The sequence below is a fragment of the Protopterus annectens genome, chromosome 5.part0 (genome assembly GCF_019279795.1).
Source record: "Protopterus annectens isolate FY-2018-M chromosome 5.part0, PAN1.0, whole genome shotgun sequence".
Lineage (NCBI taxonomy): Eukaryota > Metazoa > Chordata > Ceratodontiformes > Protopteridae > Protopterus > Protopterus annectens.
Window position 1 is genome coordinate 514,291,423 of NC_056735.1, and position 20,035 is coordinate 514,311,457.

Genomic DNA, 20,035 nt, shown 5'->3' on the forward strand with positions numbered 1-20,035 from the left:
ACTGGTTTTGCTCTTTACAATCTTTATTCAGCCGTAACACTTTACCTCTAAACCAATACTGCATTTGCCCAGTAAAGCTAGCTTGATCTAACTTATGCTATTCACGATAAGCATAAATGCACTGAATTTTAATTATAATTACTCCCCGCCTGACACCCAAAACTCTTCTGTGATGCTTTTGCTTCATTCAGATTTCCTCCACACCATTATTCTCACTAATGAGTCCTGTATCACAGTACTACATACTCAACTTGGCGTTCTCTTTAATCGTAGCTTGAGAACTGGCTATGTTCCTGCAGAATGGAGAACAGCAACAGTAATTCCCCTGCACAAAGGGGGGACATCAATTGACCCTGGGAACTACTCACCTATAAGTCTAACCAGCCTCATCTGCAAGGCCATAGAAAGAATTATTATGGACCTAATCAACAAGGATGTAGGCGACCTACAAATGCTGGACCCAACTCAGTTTGGCTTCATTAAGGGTAGATCATGCTTATTTAACCTGGTGGACTTCTTTGAGAAAGGCACCAAAGCAATGCAAGATGGTAACACAGTGCACACTGCCTATCTCGACCTTGCCAAGGCTTTTGACAATTACCCACTCTGGCATCATTGAGAAACTTTCCCAGATAGGGAGATGAAAGGGTCTAAATGGAGAGATGAAAAGTCAGCAAGCAATGGAGAGTAGCATTGCTGAAACTGAATTCATCCTCAAGTCTTGGTGAGTACTTTTACAAGATGGACCTTGTTTTTCACAAAATCTCACCAACGTGACAATGATATATAGACTGTATTTATACAGTATATAGCATATATCATGAACAGAAGTAGGTCAAAAATTAAAAAAGATATCTGGGTGTATAAGACCCATGATAAAAAACTGCCCAATCCTGATAGGCGCACTGGTACCACGACTTGGAAAAGATGACAATATAGAATCCTCAAATGTGGAAACATTCTTACAATGAAGCCAGGCCAGGTCAGGTCAAGAGGGAGGATGCCCCCCCCCCCCCGATGTAGAAGGAAGTAGCAGTCCAGAAAAACTGATAGGCCAAAGAAGAGCCATAAAGATGACAGAGAAGACTATTGAGGATAAGAAAGAAATTATGTATTGTTACTGTTATGCAAAAAGCCCAGAATTTCCATAGGATCATAGGAAGTTACTAGGCTATTGGCCCTGAAGCCCTTATACGCCTAGCCAAGAGTTCAGCCCATGCACAGATAAATCAGCACACAATGCCCCTGTTCAGCAGGGACACGGGTGGAATCTCAGGGATGTATTTTCTATTTCCCATCCAGTTATCCAGATTGTGCTTAAAAAGGGGTCCAGACAAAAAAATATACAAAAATATTAAGAGAGAAATTAGAGGAAAGAAAAATACTTCCACAAGAAAAACTGTCAGAAGCTTCAAATAAAATATTGTGCTCATTAATACAACAGATTTGCAAAAAACAGTATATAGACAAAGAAACTTTGATCTGTTTGGAAAAAGAAGCAGAGGAAGTGCAAAAATATAAACAACAAAACAATGATATTTTTGAAAAGTATAAAATAGAAATATGGACATGGGAAAGAAAGAGAGATTTGATATAGTGCAATATTTATGCAAAGGCGAAAGCCAAATTAATCAACATAAAAAAGGCAGCCACAAAGAAATTTGAAGAGAAATATAGGCAAAGGCATCCAGATATGGAAAACTTCAAAATAAACAAAATATCACAAAAAGGGAATGCAGAAAAGAAGGTTAGTAAAGTAGAAATTAAAAAAACAGAAGGTGAAGTTATGGAGTGCCTGCGAAGTGAAGGATTTGATGTAGTAGAAGGTCTAACACAGGTTACATCATAGTATGATGGAACAAGTCCCCAAAGTAAAGGGAAACAGGAAGACCAGGAGATATCTGAACAAGAAATAGGGACATGGGAAAGAAAAAGAGATTTAATATGGTATAATAATTATGCAAAGGAGAAAGCAAAACTAATCAATACAAAAACTGCAGCACCAAAGATATTTGAAGAGAAATACAGGAAAAGGAATCCTGACATTGAAAATTTTACAATACAAAAAATAAGAAGACAAAGAGGAAAAGCTGAAAAGGAGATTAGTATTGGAGAAGTTAAAGAAATAGAAACTGAGGTTATGGAGTGCCTCCAAAGTGAAGGAGGTAGAGGATTTGATTCAGAGGGTACCACGACAGGATGGAGCAATGGACCTCCAAATACAGGGGAAATCAGTGGAATGGGAAAGCAACTGATCAGGTGCCATATGAAGATATTTTGGAGTTTTCCACAAGAAACCAGTATAAATGTTCACTTGAAGTTGGACAGCAAGGGAAGGAACTGAAAAATGTGGAAACTCTGACGCTGTTAATGTTGAGGAATGATAGGCCAGAGAGTTCCCATATGACAAAGCAACAGATGACACAGGATGAAACTGAAGACAATGTGCCACAAGAAGATGCAACAGAACTTTCTATAGAATGCCTGCAGGAAATGGAAAACAAAGAAATGTGCCTTCAGTTTAGAAGAAAACGAGTTAAGAGAAGAGTTGTTTGATTTAATAGACAGAGAGAGACATTAAGATCAATAAAATAAATAGACTGCAGAAGGTCAATAAAACCCAAAAGGTCAGAAGTTTGATAAAACAAATTAACGCAGTAATTAGGATTGTCCATAGAGATCCATGCGATATAACAGAAGTAAACAGGATATATTACTGTGCAGCTAAATTAATAACTGATAAAGTTCTACCACAAGAACACAGGGTAGTGAGGGAAAGGAAGGGGAGAAATTGAATACCATCATGGAATTACTGAATAGAGAAAACTATAAAGCAATTAAGACAGGAAGTGTCATGTTAGAAGAACATAGAAGAGGGACTAGATCAACAAAAATACTAAGAAAGAAAGACATGACAAAAGCAATGCACAGTATTAGAACAGACCAGAACCTATCATGCACTATCGCAAAGCACAGGTGGAACAGTTAGAAGATATGCAGATAAATATAAAAAAAAGTACAACATAAGCAATTTATTGATGACCCAAAAAAGTTTTATAGAAAAATGGGAAGCAAGGTGAAAGGAATTGAAAGACCTCCAAAAAAGGAAGAAATAGATGCATTTTTGAGATGTATCTATAAAGATTCTGCGGAACACAACAAAGATGCTAAATGGACAGAAGTAAAAGAAAGAATAAGTTTTTTAAAGGTACAGGATATGAAATGTGATGAAGTAACAGCCAGAGAGATTGAAACAAAGTTAAGAAAAACCTCTAATTGGAAAACTCCAGGCCCAGATGCAGTGCCTAACTTTTGGTTAAAAGTATTAACAACTTTGAATGAAGAGCTATTTATATGTGCACCCTGAACAAACAACCACCTGGCTAGCAACAGGAAAAACAATGCTCCTGCTTAAAAGTGAACATGCAAGCTACTCTAAAAATTATAGACCAATAACTTGCCTTCCGATGACATAGAAACTATACATGGGAATTGAATCCGACAGAGTTTATAGTCATTTAGAAGAAAACTCAATTGTGGAAGTAGAACAAAAAGGCAATAAAAGAAAGTCATATGTAACAAAGAATCTAAGTATGGCATGGATTGACTACAAGAAAGCATTTCATAGTATCCCACATTCGTGGATAAAATAGTCCTTAAAAATATGTAAGATACACCCTACACTGATCGACTACATTACAGTGACCATGAAACAGTGGCAGACCACTTTGCAATTAAGCCATGATAAAGGACAAATTATTATCTCATGGATAAAAATTCAAAGGGGGATACTCCAGGGTGACTGTCACCGCTGCTATTCTGCCTTGCCCTTAACCCATTAAGCTGTCTATTTAAACAGCTTAGGCCATAGCTATAATTTGGCTTCTAGAAAAACAACAAAATGTAATGGTCAATGATTTAAAACTGTACAGCTCGTCAGATGAGAAACTGAAAGCACAACTGCAAGTTGTCAAAACTTTTTCAGTTTATATAAGAATGTCATTTGGCCTTGATAAATGTGCAAACACAACCTTTAAAGCAGGAAAACATCAGTTTGTGACTAGAATGTGAAATAAAAGAACTTGATCAAGAGGAAGTGTATAAATATTCGGGAACTGATGAAGGATCAACAATAAAACATGAACAAATGTGAATAAAACTTAGTAAGGAATACTTTAGAAGACTTAAATTAATCCTGAAAACAGCACTGACATATTGGAACAAAATCCAAGCTATAAACCAATTTGCTCCTCCTGTCCTAACTTACAGTTTTGGAGTGATTGACTGGCCCCAAAACATGTTGGAGAGATTAGATAGGAAAATAAGAAGGATGCTTCACACTCACCAAATGATTTACAAAAATCATTGCATACCAAGATTATATATTCCCCATTCTGAAGGAGGGATGAGCCTCCTTGAAATTGATTACATGTACAGATCTGTAATCGTGGGATTCCACACATATCTGCTGACCTCACAAGACTCAAACATGGTGAAAGTTTTGAAACATGAGGAGAATAAATCTAAAATGACTTCTATGCTTAATCTAGCAGAAGCATATCAGGGTCAAGCAGGAATGGAAATCATACCAGAAGTAGATAAAAATCAGGCAGCAACTGAATGTGCCACTAGACAAAAGAAAGAATATAAGGTGAAGGACCAGATAAGAAGGCAGGAAATGTGGAAAATGCATAAATATAGATGCAAGTATAGAAAACTTCTGGAAGAACCTCATGTTGATCAGGAATGGTTAAGAAGAGGCAAATTCAAAACAAGAGATGAAAGGTTAATACTGGCTGTCCAAGATAGTAGGCTATGTACATGCTGGTTTACAAAGTCCATTGAACACATGGGAGAAACAGACAAATGTAGGTTTTTATAAAACCGAAGTGGAAACAATCGTACACCTCATTGCTGGTTGTGACATACTAATGACAGAAGGACTGTATACTGAAAGGCATAATAATGTGGCAAGACTGTTGCACTGGGGTTTGTGCAAACATTATGGTACTGAAGTGGCTGAAAACACTGGAAACAACAGCCACAAAGCATCATAGACAATGATGAAGTTTACATCACATGGGATCACCCGTTACCAACAGTTTAAAAGATAGATGCTAGAAAACCGGATATAGTGGTCCATGAAAAGAAGACAAAAGTATCAATGATCATTGAAATCGTCACACCCAGTGACTACAGTGTCTTGCATACAGAGAGACAAAGTCATAAAATACCAGGATCTGCAGACAGAAACGAGAGCAACATGGAAGAAGGATATCTAGACAGTTCCAATAGTAGTAGGAGCAACGGGTCTTATAAAAAAAGAATCTACAACCATATTTAGATATGTTACCAAAATAAGTAACCCCATACGAATTGCAGGAGGAGTCATTACTGGGCACACTGCAGTTGCTGCAAAGGGCACATTTGGTTGACATCAAAGACTGAAACAATACTAATTTCATGAACTTTAATCCTGCTTTGACTTCGGAATGGGGTACATTCCCGTCATGGTATTAGAAACTCAAAAGACTTGGTGAAATTAAAAAATAGGGATTAACCCTTATGTTACTAGATGGGTAGCCAATTGGCTCACCAGCAGAACACACACACTATCAAAATAGGTGACTCCAACTCTAGTAGTAGACACATCACCAGTGAGTACCACAGGGGTCTATGTTGGGCCCCTTACTGTTTGGCATTTCTCAGAAGTCTAGGCCAAAGTAGATGGCCTTTGGCAGCTCACTAAGGTCACTGATGATTGGAAACTGGAAGCAATCACTGGGTCCCCCAACGATGTGAACACATTACAAGAAGGGTTAACACAAATAAATGACTGGTGCCAAAGCCATGGTCTAAAACTAAATGCAAAAAATGCATTACTATTTCCGTTGGCAAAATGTTATTCCCTACAAATTACAATATTGACATCACCCCACTGAGTTCCAACCCAGTGGTGCAAGACTTGGGAACACAATTTGACAGCAATCTGAACTTTGACCACCAAGTTTCCACAATGGTAAGAAAAGACTTCTATTTAGTACACCTCATAAGCAGGGGTGTAGCATCCAGGTCAAGGGATATTATAACTCTGTTGTACTTGATTCTCATCAGACCACTCACAGAGTATAATGTACCCTTTTGTGTGTACCTCATCAGACACCTGCAGCAGCTGGAGAAAAGTACAGTTTTGTACCTACCATAAATGTAGATGTTCGAAGATCCACATTGCTGCAGTCCTTACACTTGGGTAGTCCGCTGTCCTCGGTCGGCCCGAATATCAAAGTATAAGGCTGACGTCGGTCAAGGCGCATTTGACTGACATCAGGACGTCAGGGTACAAATGCGCATGACCGACGTCATATCCTCAGTCTTTTCTTGCCCCAGATGTCAGAAGACCCTAAAAATAAAGGTCAAAACCAAAAGACAGCAAACACCCAACCAACCACCCTTGCACTAACTATATGTACAAAATATACAATATACACAATATGTACAACCCAACCCACACAACCACCTCTAACTACAGAGGGAAGGAGGGAGGTAATTGGACTGCAGCAATGTGGATCTTGAACATCTACATTTATGGTAGGTACAAAACTGTACTATGTTCTTCATCTCACATTGCTGCAGTCCTTACACTTGGGTAGAATCCCAAAGCAGAGGTAAGGGAGGATGGCTAACTACAAGGAAGCAGGAGCTGCCAACATGCCCTGCAAAACAGCAGTGGCAAAACCAGCCCTGGATTTAGAGTAAAGTGGCAGGTGATAATGCCTAGAGAAAGTATGCACTGAACTCCAAGTAGCTGCCTCCAAAATATCCTTGGTTGCCACTCCCCTCAAAAAGCTGTTGAAGTGGCAGTAGCCCTAGTGGAATGAGGCCTAATCCCAGCTGGAACCTCCTTGCCATGATGGGAATAACAGAAAGCAATGCAAAACCCAATCCACTTAGAAATAGTTTGTTTAGACACAGGCTTGCCCTGAGAACTCAAAGCAAAAGAAACAAACAACTGCTGAGACTGCCTGAACCCTTTAGTTCTGTCCAAATAATAACGCAACTGCCTGTGTACATCTAAAGTGTGCAAAATCTTTTCCCCTTTATTTTGGGGATTTGCATAAAAAGTAGGCAAATGAATAGTTTGGTTTAAAGCCACACTAGAAACCACCTTAGGCATAAAGGAAGGATTAGTACGTAATGATACCCTATCCTTATGGAAAATCAAGAAAGGCTCAACTGCCATAAGGGCCTGCAATTCAGAAACCCTTCTTGCAGAGGTAACTGCCAACAAAAAAAGCAGTCTTCCATGATAAATATTTCAACTCAGAAGTAGCTGCAGGCTCAAAAGGTTGTAGAGTGAGTTTCTCCAACACAAAAATGAGATCCCAAGCAGGAGAAGGAGCTCTTCGTGGGGGTCTTATATTCTTTGCCCCTCTAAGAAATTGCTTGAATAAAGGATGAGAAAACAATGGTGGGACACAATCATAGTGAGCCGAAATTGCTGCAGCATGAACCTTAATAGAAGAGAAAGACAAACCCTTGTCCAGTAACTCAGTAAGATATTGAAGAGCCACACTCAAATTAGGCTCAGAAACATCAAAATCTTTTGCTGCACTCCAAAATAAAAATCTCTTCCATTTATCTGCGTACACTTTCCTTGTACTAGGCCTTCTAGCTTCCAAAATCACATTCAAAACTTGTTGTGGAAGTTGAGACCCTCTATGGTTCAAAACAGAATATGCCAGGCTGTCAGGTGCAGAGAGTGAAGTTTGACATTCAGCAAATGGCTGTCCTCCTGTGACAACAGGTGTGGAATTGAAGGCAAAGGCCATGGAGGCTTCCGTACCAGACTTCTCAGTAATGGGTACCAGTGCTGTCGAGGCCAATCTGGAGCTATTAAAATCATCCTTGGTTTGTCCTGTCTGACCTTTAGAAGTACCTTTGGGAGGAGAGGCAGAGGAGGAAAGGCATACACATGAAGATTGCTCCAATTGAAAGAAAGAGCATCCACTTTCCAAGCTGTGGGATGAAACCTTTTTGTGCAAAACTGTGGCAGCTGATGGTTTAGTGGAGAAGCGAACAGATCTATGTCTGGAGTTCCCCATGACACTGTCAATTTCTGAAATACTTGAGGATCCAATTTCCACTCGTGGGGATCCATAATTCGTCTGCTCAACACATCTGCTAAGGAGTTCTGTGCTCCTGGCAGAAACCTTGCCTGAAGATTGAGCTGTAAACTGAGAGCAGTCTCCCACAAAATCATTGCTTGCCTGCATAGAGGATAAGAATGCGTTCCCCCTTGCTTGTTGATGTACCACATGACAGTTGTGTTGTCTGTTAGAATCAACACCTGCCCTGGAAGAAGTAATTCCTTGAAAGCTATTAATGCAAACTGGACTGCTAACATCTCCTTCATGTTGATATGTAGATGTTGTAGTCTGGCAGGCCACTTGTTTTGTATCCACTTTCCATGAAGATGAGCTCCCCAAGCTTTGTCTGAGGCATCTGTCGTTAAAATCTGACTCGCCTCTGGCCGGGTCACAGACAGTCCCTTGTTTAGGTGACATTCCTGAGCCCACCATAAAAATTCCTTTTGAATGCAAGGTATTATTTGAATGACAGTGTCCAGATCCTGGCAGTGCTGTGTCCATACATTTTTGAGATACCATTGTAGCTTCCTCATATGCAGTTTGGCATTGGGAAGCACCAGAATACAAGATGCCATGAACCCTAATGCTTGAAGGACTGTCCTTGCAGTCAGCACGGACTGATGAGATAGTTGTCGGAAGTAAAGGGATAGACTCTTTTGTTTGTCCGGGGTTAGAAAGGCCATCTGGGATGCTGTATTCAGTCTCACACCCAGAAAGCACATATCCTGAGAGGGTACTAGACTGGACTTTATTTCGTTCACAGAATACCCCAGGCATCTTAGCACTGCTATCACATATTCCAAATGATGAAGAAGCTCTTCCCTTCCTTGGGCCAAAATCAGGCAGTCGTCCAAATAAGGATAGATCTGTATTCCTTTTAACCTGAAGAAAGCTATCACTGGAGCCAGAACTTTCGTGAATACTCTGGGCGCAGTAGATAAGCCAAAGGGCAATGGAGAGAACTGATAGTGAGAAGTCCCAGCTCGAAAACGCAGATACTTCCTGCAACTTAGTCTGATAGGAACATGAAGGTAAGCCTCCTTGAGATCCAAAGTTACCATCCAATGATCTTTGCCCAGCAGAGGTAAAAGCTGCTGTAACGTCAACATTTTGAACTTGGGAATGTCCAGATAAGTGTTGAGGGTAGATAAATCCAAAATTGGTCTCCACGTGTTCCCCTTCTTTGGTACTAGGAACAGGCGAGAGTAAAATCCTAGGCCCACTTCTGGCATAGGGACCAGCTGTATGGCCCCTATTTGGAGTAACAGAGAAACTTGCTTGTGAGCCTCTATTCTTTGTTGAGGAGGAATGTCTTTCATGCCTTTGAAAGGAGGCAAGGTATGGAAATAAAACCTGTAACCGTGGTGTATGATATCCAATACCCATCTGTCTTGGGTAATTAAACTCCAATTTTCCTTGAAAAGTGCCAACCTTCCTCCCAAAGGTGCTGCCAGACGAGAAGGCTCTGGCAGCTGAAAAGGTAGGTCATTGGGTCTGTTTACGAAAGGACTGACCCCTGCCCTCACCCGAAGACTGTGCAGGAGAACTCCCTGTTCTAGGCCTGAAAGAGCCCTGAGCTCTGCCCCTACCACGTCTAGATCTACCCCTAGACTGGGAATCATAAGAAGGATCGTCCACCCCTTAGTAGGCCAATTTCTACTAAACTTTGGAGGCTGGACCTGCAAAAAATCTTTAACAGTCTGCATAGACTTAGCCTTGTCTTCCATTTTCTTTAAAACTGCCTCAACAGGAGGACCAAACAACACATCAGATTGTAAAGGAGCATCTAAAATCCTTGTTTTAACATGTTCAGACAAATTTTGATCCCTTAGCCAGGCGTGCCTGCGAAGAACTGACCCAGTGGCAGCCACCCTAGACGAGGCCTGTACAGCATCAAAACCACATTGCAAAGAATGCTTGCCCACCTGTTCAGAAACATGCACTAAATCTTGCAACTCTTTACAATCAATACCTACTGCCAGAGCATCAACCTTAGACTTTAATTGTGAAAGGAGATAGTTCTGGTATTTCAACATGTGAAACTGGCAATTCAAAGCCCTCATAGCAAGAGTGGAAGAAGTATAAACTTTCTTTCCCCATCTATCCAAGGCCCTAGCCTCTTTGTCTGCAGGAACCGGATTCTTAACAACAGAAGCCTGAACACCTTTAGGCCCCTGACTAACAGTTTCTGGGTCAGCCCTAGGACTCTTAAAAAGATACTTATGAGCTTCAGGCACCCTGTAATACCTATCCGGCTTAACAGGAGCAGGAGGCAAAGAATCAGGATTAAGAGAAGCCTCTGCAAAAACATACTACATCCAAAACAGGAGGTATAGCCAAAGGCCTATGCTGGGGTAAAAACAAAAATTCCCTAAGCCTTTTCCTGGAATCAGAGAAGTCCTGACCTTCCCACTTAAAATGCTCCCTCATGGAATGAAGAGTTTCTGAAAAAGAAAAATCCTCAGGAGGAGAAGCAGAAGGAGTAGAATCATCCAGATCAGAATCAGAATAAGGAGAGTACTCCTGCAAGTCTTCAGCCGAAGACTCTGAAACATCCGAAGCCTGCTCAAAACCCCCCAGCTCAGGCTCCAACCTAGGTCTCTTATCAGGAGGGGGCATAGAACCCCTAATTAAAGTAATCAAATCTTCTGCCATTTTAAGCATATGCTTCTTGGGCACAGTACCTGAAGAGCTAGGGGTAACACCAACTGAAGCCAAACCTGGCCTGCCCTTGGGAGAAGCCTCTGAAGCAGAAGGAGAGGGCCTAGCCACCCTAGGAAGGGAGGGAGTATAGTAACCTGAGAAGCCCCCTCAGCCTGACTTGCCTCCTGAGAGGCCACATCCTGCAATAATAAGGTCTCACCCTGGGAACACAAAGAAACCTCCGGCGGAGCCACCAGCTCCACCGACACCTCCAAAGAACCGGCGTCCGGTACCGACGGTTCTTCTAGACTAGACATAACTCCCTTCTCCTTGCGCTTCTTCGAAGAAGCGGGCGTCGGAGCATCCGACGGCATTTTATAATTACACCGCTTCCCAAAGACTAACCTTGCACAATCCAACCTTCTCTTTATAGTGCGTTTATTAAATCTAGCACAAGTGCGACAGCCAACAACGTCGTGCTCAGGCCCTAAGCAAGGAATACACAAAGTATGATAATCTCTATGCAGTATCTGTTTCCCACAAGAAATACAATTATTGACTTTTTCTGACATCCGGTAAATCACTGAGGCAAGAAAAAACTAAAATATTCCCCAACGGGGTACTTAGCCAACTTTGAACTCGGTCTGAAACTTCAAACTTGAAAAATCTCAGAACGCCAACCGGCACTTGCAATGTTGCTTCTGCATCGGACCATGCGGCAAAAAAGACTGAGGATATGACGTCGGTCATGCGCATTTGTACCCTGACGTCCTGATGTCAGTCAAATGCGCCTTGACCGACGTCAGCCTTATACTTTGATATTCGGGCCGACCGAGGACAGCGGACTACCCAAGTGTAAGGACTGCAGCAATGTGAGATGAAGAACATCCTCAGTGATTTCTCACTAAGAAAATACAGGGATTCCAAACCATGATTTACATGGACAAGCTGAAAGCCCTTTCACTTTACTCTGTATATTACAGGCTGTTCAGCGGTGACTTGCGCCTGGCCTATGGGGCAATCTCCAACCCTGCCCTAATGGAACTGCTGCACATCCGCAAGTCTAATGGAACAAGAGTCACTCGTTCTAGGGATTTCAACTTAACATGTAACTAACAGAACATGCTGGAGAGACAATATGTCTCCCAGAGACTGCCTCTTCTCTGAAACAGACTTCCTATTCATGTAAAACAGAGCTCCTCACTAACTCTTATTCATATTAAACCTAGATAATTGGATGGGAGACTGCAAATTTGCCCCTAGGGTGGCACCCATATAACTCATGGACAAGGGTAGCCACTGTTGACCACAGACTGCTCTGTGCATAAATTTGTTCTGCAAACTACCCAAAAAGAACAAAAGGGGAGACTTGGGATTAACATGGCTAGGCTTGTAAAGGCTCTAAGGCAGCTAGCTTAGCAACCTCCTATGAACATTTTCCTTATCACCATTTTAACGAATATTTAGAAAAAGACTTGGCACTGAACTGACTTCTTGGATACTGCTGCTTGGTCATAACCTGCTTACTACTGCTATCCATTCTGTGTTTAACAGTACATTATTATTATGATTTTTTTCCATTTCTTTTAAATTTTCTAATTAATATTGAACTGACTAAAATTGTGTCAGTTTCAGTTTTAGTTTGTGTGTACAGTAAGAATTAACTCAAAGTGCATGTTCTGCTTAATGAGTTAAGATACTGGAAACAGTGCAACTTACCTAGAAAAACCTTGCAAGCTAAATAGATTCTATATTCAGTAAGGGGGTGACAGCCCCGCTTTAGAATGGATATATGAACTTTCTCCCACTTGTGGAATAGCAACTATTACTGAAAGTATTACAAAATCGATATTAAAATCTTGAATGATTGCTTTTATGACAAATGCACAGTAAATTTCTGAAATGTTGCTTGTGCATAGTGACTATATTAAGCTGCTGAAAGAGATGCATTAAGTAAACTGCTCTTACAGTATGAAGCATGTACTCAAAAATACTAGAGAAATAAGTGAAGCTATTAGTGACTATTACAAAGTTGTATTAAAATAAAAGAGAAAAGTTGTATAAAAGGAGCACTGAAGATGCTACTGTTTGCACTTCTTAGAAGGTGAACTGATGAACAGAGCAACAGCTTTGGAGGACAGAGAAGGAAATCTTGGAAGAAAAATTAGAAGGAAGCTAGAGGATGTTCCTGCTATAGCAATCCTGAAAGAGAACTAATAAGGGAGACAGACACATGGAAAGAGACAGTATCCCCACTATTTGGGACTGTTTTTAATGTACTTGCTGTGAAATTTTGTGAAGCGTTAACACTTTTTATTTTGAGAAGACTCTACAATGTTGACATTTGTTTGCATTCTGTTTTCATAGACTAACATCTGTGCTACCTTACACACACAGAATACTTATAAAATTGTGTGTTCATGTGTCTGTGGGTATGGAAAGTATAGGCTGTAATAAATAAATAAAATACCTGGAAATGTGGGTTTTACCACATAGTATCAGGTACCAGGTATTTAATTTATTGAGTTTTATCATATACAGTCAAATACTTACAATATCAAACTAAAAAACATTGGGTATAACTGAAGTAATCAACCAGTAAATCAGTGAGCATAACTGAAATAATCACAAAGCAAAATACATGAAACACACTTTTTTTTTTGTCTTGCAGGGGAGGGCCACCCCTCCAACTACACTTCCCACACCCTTGTTACCAAGTCCAGAATCAGACTACAGTGGAAGAAGCGCAAATCCTCTATCTCTGCTATTCCACAAACTGGCAAAGAAGAAAAAATGGTAAAGTGTGATCAGTTGACTTTCAATCATCTGTACTGTTTTTTTTTTTGCCTTCAAATATGTAAATTCTAAACTATATGTATGCAAACCATATATTATAACCCTAGACTCCCATGCTTTGCATTTATCTGTCCCTCCTTAAATTCTTCTTTACATTCATTTCCAGTGATATGGTTTTGCAGATTTTGGTAAAGGTAAACAAACTTAGTAGTGCTTTATAGTTTTCTGTACAGTGATATCAGGTTACAATAAGCCAACTTTCACTTTCATCCTGTTTCAGTATAGGTGCAAAGGTCAGTGTTCCCAGAAGTGAATTTTCAGAATATTTGAACTTTATTCATATTTTTACTGCTATAGTACCTGCATGTATCTGTATTTTTGTAATATTAACACACTCAATTCAATTTTAATGTACTTATCACTCTTGTTTTTCTTGAATTCTGACTGATTTTTTGAGTTTTTCTTACTGCTTTATATTTTTTCACAGTGCATTATGTGTTTTGACTTTGATTTAAGCAGGAATGCTATACAATTGTGCATTTTAAGTTCTTGTATGCTTGATTTGTTTACTGTTTTTCCCCAAAGTAGTCAGTGGCATTGCCCGAATATTTTTTTTTATAGATTCAGGTTTTGTGGTATGATTTAATGTTTTAGGGTGTTATATGGTTGACTTACAGTTTTGGTGAGTATTTTATGTTAATTTGACTCCCCCAAGTATGATTCTAGAATGAAGTAGTAGTTAACTTTTTTTAAGGTGATATAATCAATGTAATCAATGTACATATATATGTTTTGAACAGTGTAACACAGAGCAAAATAAATGCTTGGCTGTATTCTTGGGAGGGCAGACTTCAGAAAGAAAGGGTAGATAGTTCCAATTCTGGTCACAATATACCCAGAGCACTATGTACAGTTTTGGAGCCCAGAAAAGGGAAAAAAATAGCATAAACATGCTGGAAGGACTCAAAGAAAGCCAAAAGAAAAATACACAGGATGGAGAAAAAAATTATACAACCACCAACAAGAGAAGCTGGGTCTCTTGTTGCTACATTCCAGAAGAAACGTGGTGACATGGTATGTGACCACAAGATTGTGTAAAGAACAGGCGAACGAGTTATGCTGAACAAGAAAAGCAGAACTGGGAAGAACAGTCACACACTGCAGACTACAAAGACTGTTTCAGAAATGTCTAAAAGTACTTCACAGAAAGGGTTATGGACCCCATGGAATGGACTGACTACTGGAATGGGTGGTAGAGAAGCAATCCAATGTCATTCAAAAGGGCAAGTGACAAGTGCAGCAAGGGTGATGAGTAAGGAATTAATAGAGATGATGAAAAATATGAAATGCATTTGAAAGGGCAGAGTGTTCTATGATATTATGCACTGGTAACCCAAACGTGGTTATCTTTTTGTTATCTTATAAATTACTGCATTCATACTTTCTTGCTGGCTGGCTGTAAAAAACGACATCTGTTTCATTCCACACTTCTACTCAAAAGTGCAGAACAGTAAGTTAAAACAAATCAGACTGCAGCAAATAAAAACTGAAACCTCTAGCTTCCTGAAGTCCATTTTTTATTCATTTTTAACCAATTCAAGGTAGCAGAAAGGAGGGAGGATCTAACCATATAAGCAATGGATGAAAGCAGGAAACCATACCCAAAGTGGGATGACAAGCTGTGGTAGGGCAAACACAATGATACACAAATCGGCATGTATGCCAAGGAACAACTAAACATTACCAACCGACATGCCAATATGTTTTTGAAATATGGCAGTACACAGAAACACACATGAAGAAAGGACAAAAAAAATGCAATTCACTATCAGTATCACCCTAGGCAAGAACTGGAGGACTAAGAGCTATAAGGCAGAAAAATGAACCACTGCTGTCCTAAATCTCTGTTGTGTACTAATTAATAAGTTGATGTCACTATCATAACACAACTTTTGCATTTTATAAAACAAAAAACAAAATGAAAGTGAGACATTCACTGGCCTGTATTTCTTTAGAAAAGCAAATCACTTATATAATACTAGGTCATATGTTTTCCTCTATCAGAGTCTGAACGGAATGCATATTTTCCAGTATTTCATGATCTTATTACCATAATGCATACATACAAATATTAAAGCTAGTATGCCTATAGATGTTGATATAGACATATACAGACCAAGAGGAAGACAGACATCATACATGACATCCACTATCAGCAAAGTTATAGCCCTATTTTACAGACATAAAATATATGACCAACTGGGTATCATGCATTTTAAGGCACATTTTTCTTCTTTAATGACACTAGCAAAATATCTAAGCATACAAACAAGACAGCAGATAAACAATAGTATACTAGCTCAGAAGATCAAAGGCAGCAGTACTTACTGTGTGCAAAAGTTTTGTATATTTTGGTTGACACCTTACAATTATTTTTTATGTGGAAACAACCCTTAACAAAATTACTAGAATCCAACTCTGCTGAAATTAAGTGCAGTGATTACATATGATAACCTCTCACTATGTTATTTTAAATGGATTGTAAAATCAGGCTACAAATCTTTAAAAATAAAGAAAAAATAAATGTCTTTAAATAAAATATGTATCTGTGGCATTTTAGAATCTTACAGTAACAATACACACTACTTGCTCCTTACATCTAGTTAAAAGCAGTTGTTTTGAAGACAAATCTTATTATGGCTTTACGATCAACTCATATCCCTGCTTTTAGCCTGCATGATCCATTTTTTAGGTTTATATGTAGTCACTAAGGTATGTTCTGTGAGGATCTTATGAAGCCTAGCCTTACCCTCTTCCTGGTAGTTTTTCAGGGGTCTATATCACGTTGTCGAACTCTTAAAAGTTTGAACGTCATATGGTCGTCACCATATGACTGAACTTTTAAAATTTTGAATGTTTCAACAGAGATCTCCATACAGTGTGGAAAGGGAAGATTTCCCTTTTCTGCACTGTAGTGTGATCTTGGAGTTGGTATATTTAAAGAGCGGGGAGTGTGGGGAGTGCAGGGGAGCTTGCCCCCCTGCTTAAACCGTTTAGGTAGGTTTTTAGTTTGTTTTTATTTTTTTTTTATTACATTTTCGAACTTTTAAAAGTTTTATCATATGGTGTCGACCATATGACGTTCGAACTTTTAAAAGTTTGGTTATGTAATATAGACGCATTTTTCAGCCCTTATATTTTGTGTAAGAATAACTAAGAGGCGAGTAAAACAAGGATATACTGGGACATTTACTTGATGCCCCTGTTCATGAGGTTCATGTTAAGATAGGCAGGTCTCAAGGGATTTGGACAAATGCCCTCTTCAGTGATTCTCTACCAAACACTGTATTTACTGGGTGAGCCTTTAAACAAAAGTCTAAACATTAAAAAAAAAAAAAAAAAAAAAAGACTGTATGTAGAACACCCCGTTTTTATGCATTCATCCCGAAATGGAGTGCGAGCAGGTTAGATATACCTGCTGATGTCACACCCTCTCCTTCAGACAATGGGTATATAAACTGGCTTCTGTCCATGTGACCTTGTGTAAGTAATCATAGTAAATGGGCTGCCAAGGAGTAAGGAAATGGTCGTATACCAATTATTTTGGATGATGAACTATCGTCAAGAAAAGTAAAGTGAAGGAAATGTTAATACAGTAAAAGATAGCATATAATGTAAACATCTGTGGAAAACTACTCAATTAAGTTATGTACCACAATGAACAATAAACCTGTGAAAAAAAGACACATGCAGACCTCAGTTTATTAAGGTATTCTCAGAGGTGCACAAATTTCTTCCTCTGGGAAAACAACATTATTCAGCTTGCTGGTTCTTGCTTGTACAGTGACAAACATGGCTTTAATGTTAAACCAGCAAAAAATACTAATGCCCTGAACAACAAAAACCCAAACATATACAGTGCGTTTAGCAGTCTGCTCACTGACAAAACTAAAGCAGAAATATACGGTGCATTTTGCAGTCTGCTCACTGATGAAAGTAAACAAGCACAAATATACAGTGGGTTTTGCAGTCTGCTCACTAATGAAACTAAACAAGTACAGATATACAGTGCATTTAGCAGTCTGCTCACTGATGAAACTAAACAAGCACTCTACATTTTTGGTCTTTAATGTCAGTCTTATTGCATTAACACCAGTAAGTCACTTTTCATTCATAAGGAAATATGTTAAAAACTTTTTTCCAGGACAAATCTGTATCAATCCCATGATGCCTTCAAAAGTCTTTGTACATATGATGCTGATTTTTTTCTTTTTTGGCCAGGTGTTTTTGGTTACATCTTATATGTAACTGATATAGGAATTCTGCTTTTTTTATTAATCTTGTGATAACATTTTTTCATAGTTAAACCGTTTTATTTCTCAGAAAAAAAATACTTCTTTTCCAAGTTAATTTTCATTTTGATATAAATGGCAGTGAGCCTGCTTCAACTAAAATCTAACTCACTATCGCTATAATCCCAAAGACCTAGCCATGCTCCAGTCCATACCTCTGCTTTGGTAACTCGCCGTCATCCTTCCTCCATCGCAGAGTAGGCACGGGATCACCTCGGACCTCACACTTGAACTCAGCACTGTCATCCACGGTAACTGCCAGATTACTCGGTCTCTTCACAAAGGTTGGCCTCTCTAGAGACAAACAGATGCATATGCTGTTAAGCAATGTAACTGATGACTGTCCAGTATAATAACTGTGGCACAGAAATGGAATGTTAATGCAGGACTCAGGGATGACATCAAAATCTAGCAGAAAGGAATTGCAACCATCATGCTTATCTGAAAAGGGCCATCTGGTATTAATATTAAGCAATGACAAAGGAGTTTGCTAAGTACTGAAACTGCAAGATGAGCAATGTACAAAATATGTCACAATGACAAATTCCCCATTGTCACAATAAAGTGGGAGAGAGAATATTTATATTTATATTTATATGGGTCTACCAGACATGATCGAAATCCCACTTCTCCGAAATATAAAATGACGAGATGACTTTGTAAAAGCTTGCATTAATGAACGGTCTGATCACTGCAATTTAACTATGGGGAATGAGGCAGTTGGCCAGTATGGGAGACCTTTGACTTTTCCCCACTATACTGCAATCTCAGGGTTGGTATATTTAGTTGGGGGTGTGTGGGGGCTACAGCTCCCCACATGAGCAGGTTTGATATGCTTCAGTGTATGTTTGTCCTTAGTTTTAGACAACTGCCTCATTTCCAGGAGTTAAATTGTGATTATCCAATTGTTTAAAGCTTTTGGCGAAGTCACCTAATCATTTTAAATTCTGGAGAAGTGGAATTTCGATCATGTAAAGTAGATCCATTGATCTATATATCTCTTTCTCTATATATATATATATATATATATATATATATATATATATATATATATATATATATATATATATATATATATACATACATATATATATATATATATATATATATATACATATATATGCACACACACACACACATATATATATATATTTATACACACACACACACACACACACATATATATATATATATATATATATATATATATATAATGAAAGAGAGAAAGAAGTATACATATTTATAGATATATATATATATATATTTGATTACATTCCTACACATCATTAATGAACTTTCATTTACGTAATTACATTTTGAAACTTCACTAGCAATCTCTTTCACTGAAACAAAAACAAAAAAAAAAAAAACAAATAAGGTGATCTCAAGGGAAAGAAATACGTTCATTTATGATCATCTAAAAGAACCAGAAACTTTGATTTTAAGTAGAGAGCTTCAGCCATCACACCCCTCTTGGAAATTAAATATATTAACTCTGCAGTCCCACAACTGTAGGGAAAGAGGATAACTTCTGAAATGATACTACAGTCGAGTTATTGCAGTTTGACTATAACATAATGCTACCACTGCAACCACTGACGAAATTTACCAAAAATCACAAGCAGTAAACGTATGGGCCATGACCAAATCAACTTTAGCCAAAAATATATCTTTCAGTTTATCTGTATTTATACAAAAACAAACACTACTGCTCCAAGGACACACAGTCTGAGTAGTCCAACAAAAATTGTCAATAAGAAAAGGATATATATATATATATATATACATACACCAGTCCAACTGTTTGCTTATAAAGTTATATCAGCCTATACACCAGTCAATCCTTTTCTTATTGACAATTATCTGTATCTATACCTATATTTATATGTATATAAACCAAAGGGTTAAAAGGTCACAGTAACATTTAGGCCCATGGGATTTATGCAAATGACCCCTTAAGGACATCAAGAGTTTCAGCTTAAAAAGTAAAACGGTATGGGCATTCAAAAGCTAAATAGCTGAAAAGTTTGAGGTCAATGACATACATCTCATGGACATCCATGAAATGACATTTTAAGGTATCACACAGTGAAAACT

At 38.6% G+C, this 20,035-nt stretch overlaps 1 protein-coding gene across 3 annotated transcripts in view; it reads right to left on the reverse strand.

The window, feature by feature from the left end:
* Window positions 1-20,035, reverse strand: part of ROBO1 (roundabout guidance receptor 1) — a 1,916,411-nt gene that overhangs the window by 358,979 nt on the left and 1,537,397 nt on the right. For all 3 annotated transcript variants that reach the window (XM_044072442.1, XM_044072441.1, XM_044072443.1), the window contains exon 5: window positions 18,094-18,232. In XM_044072442.1, coding sequence (XP_043928377.1) covers window positions 18,094-18,232 — 139 coding nt within the window. The remainder of the gene's footprint in view (window positions 1-18,093; window positions 18,233-20,035) is intronic.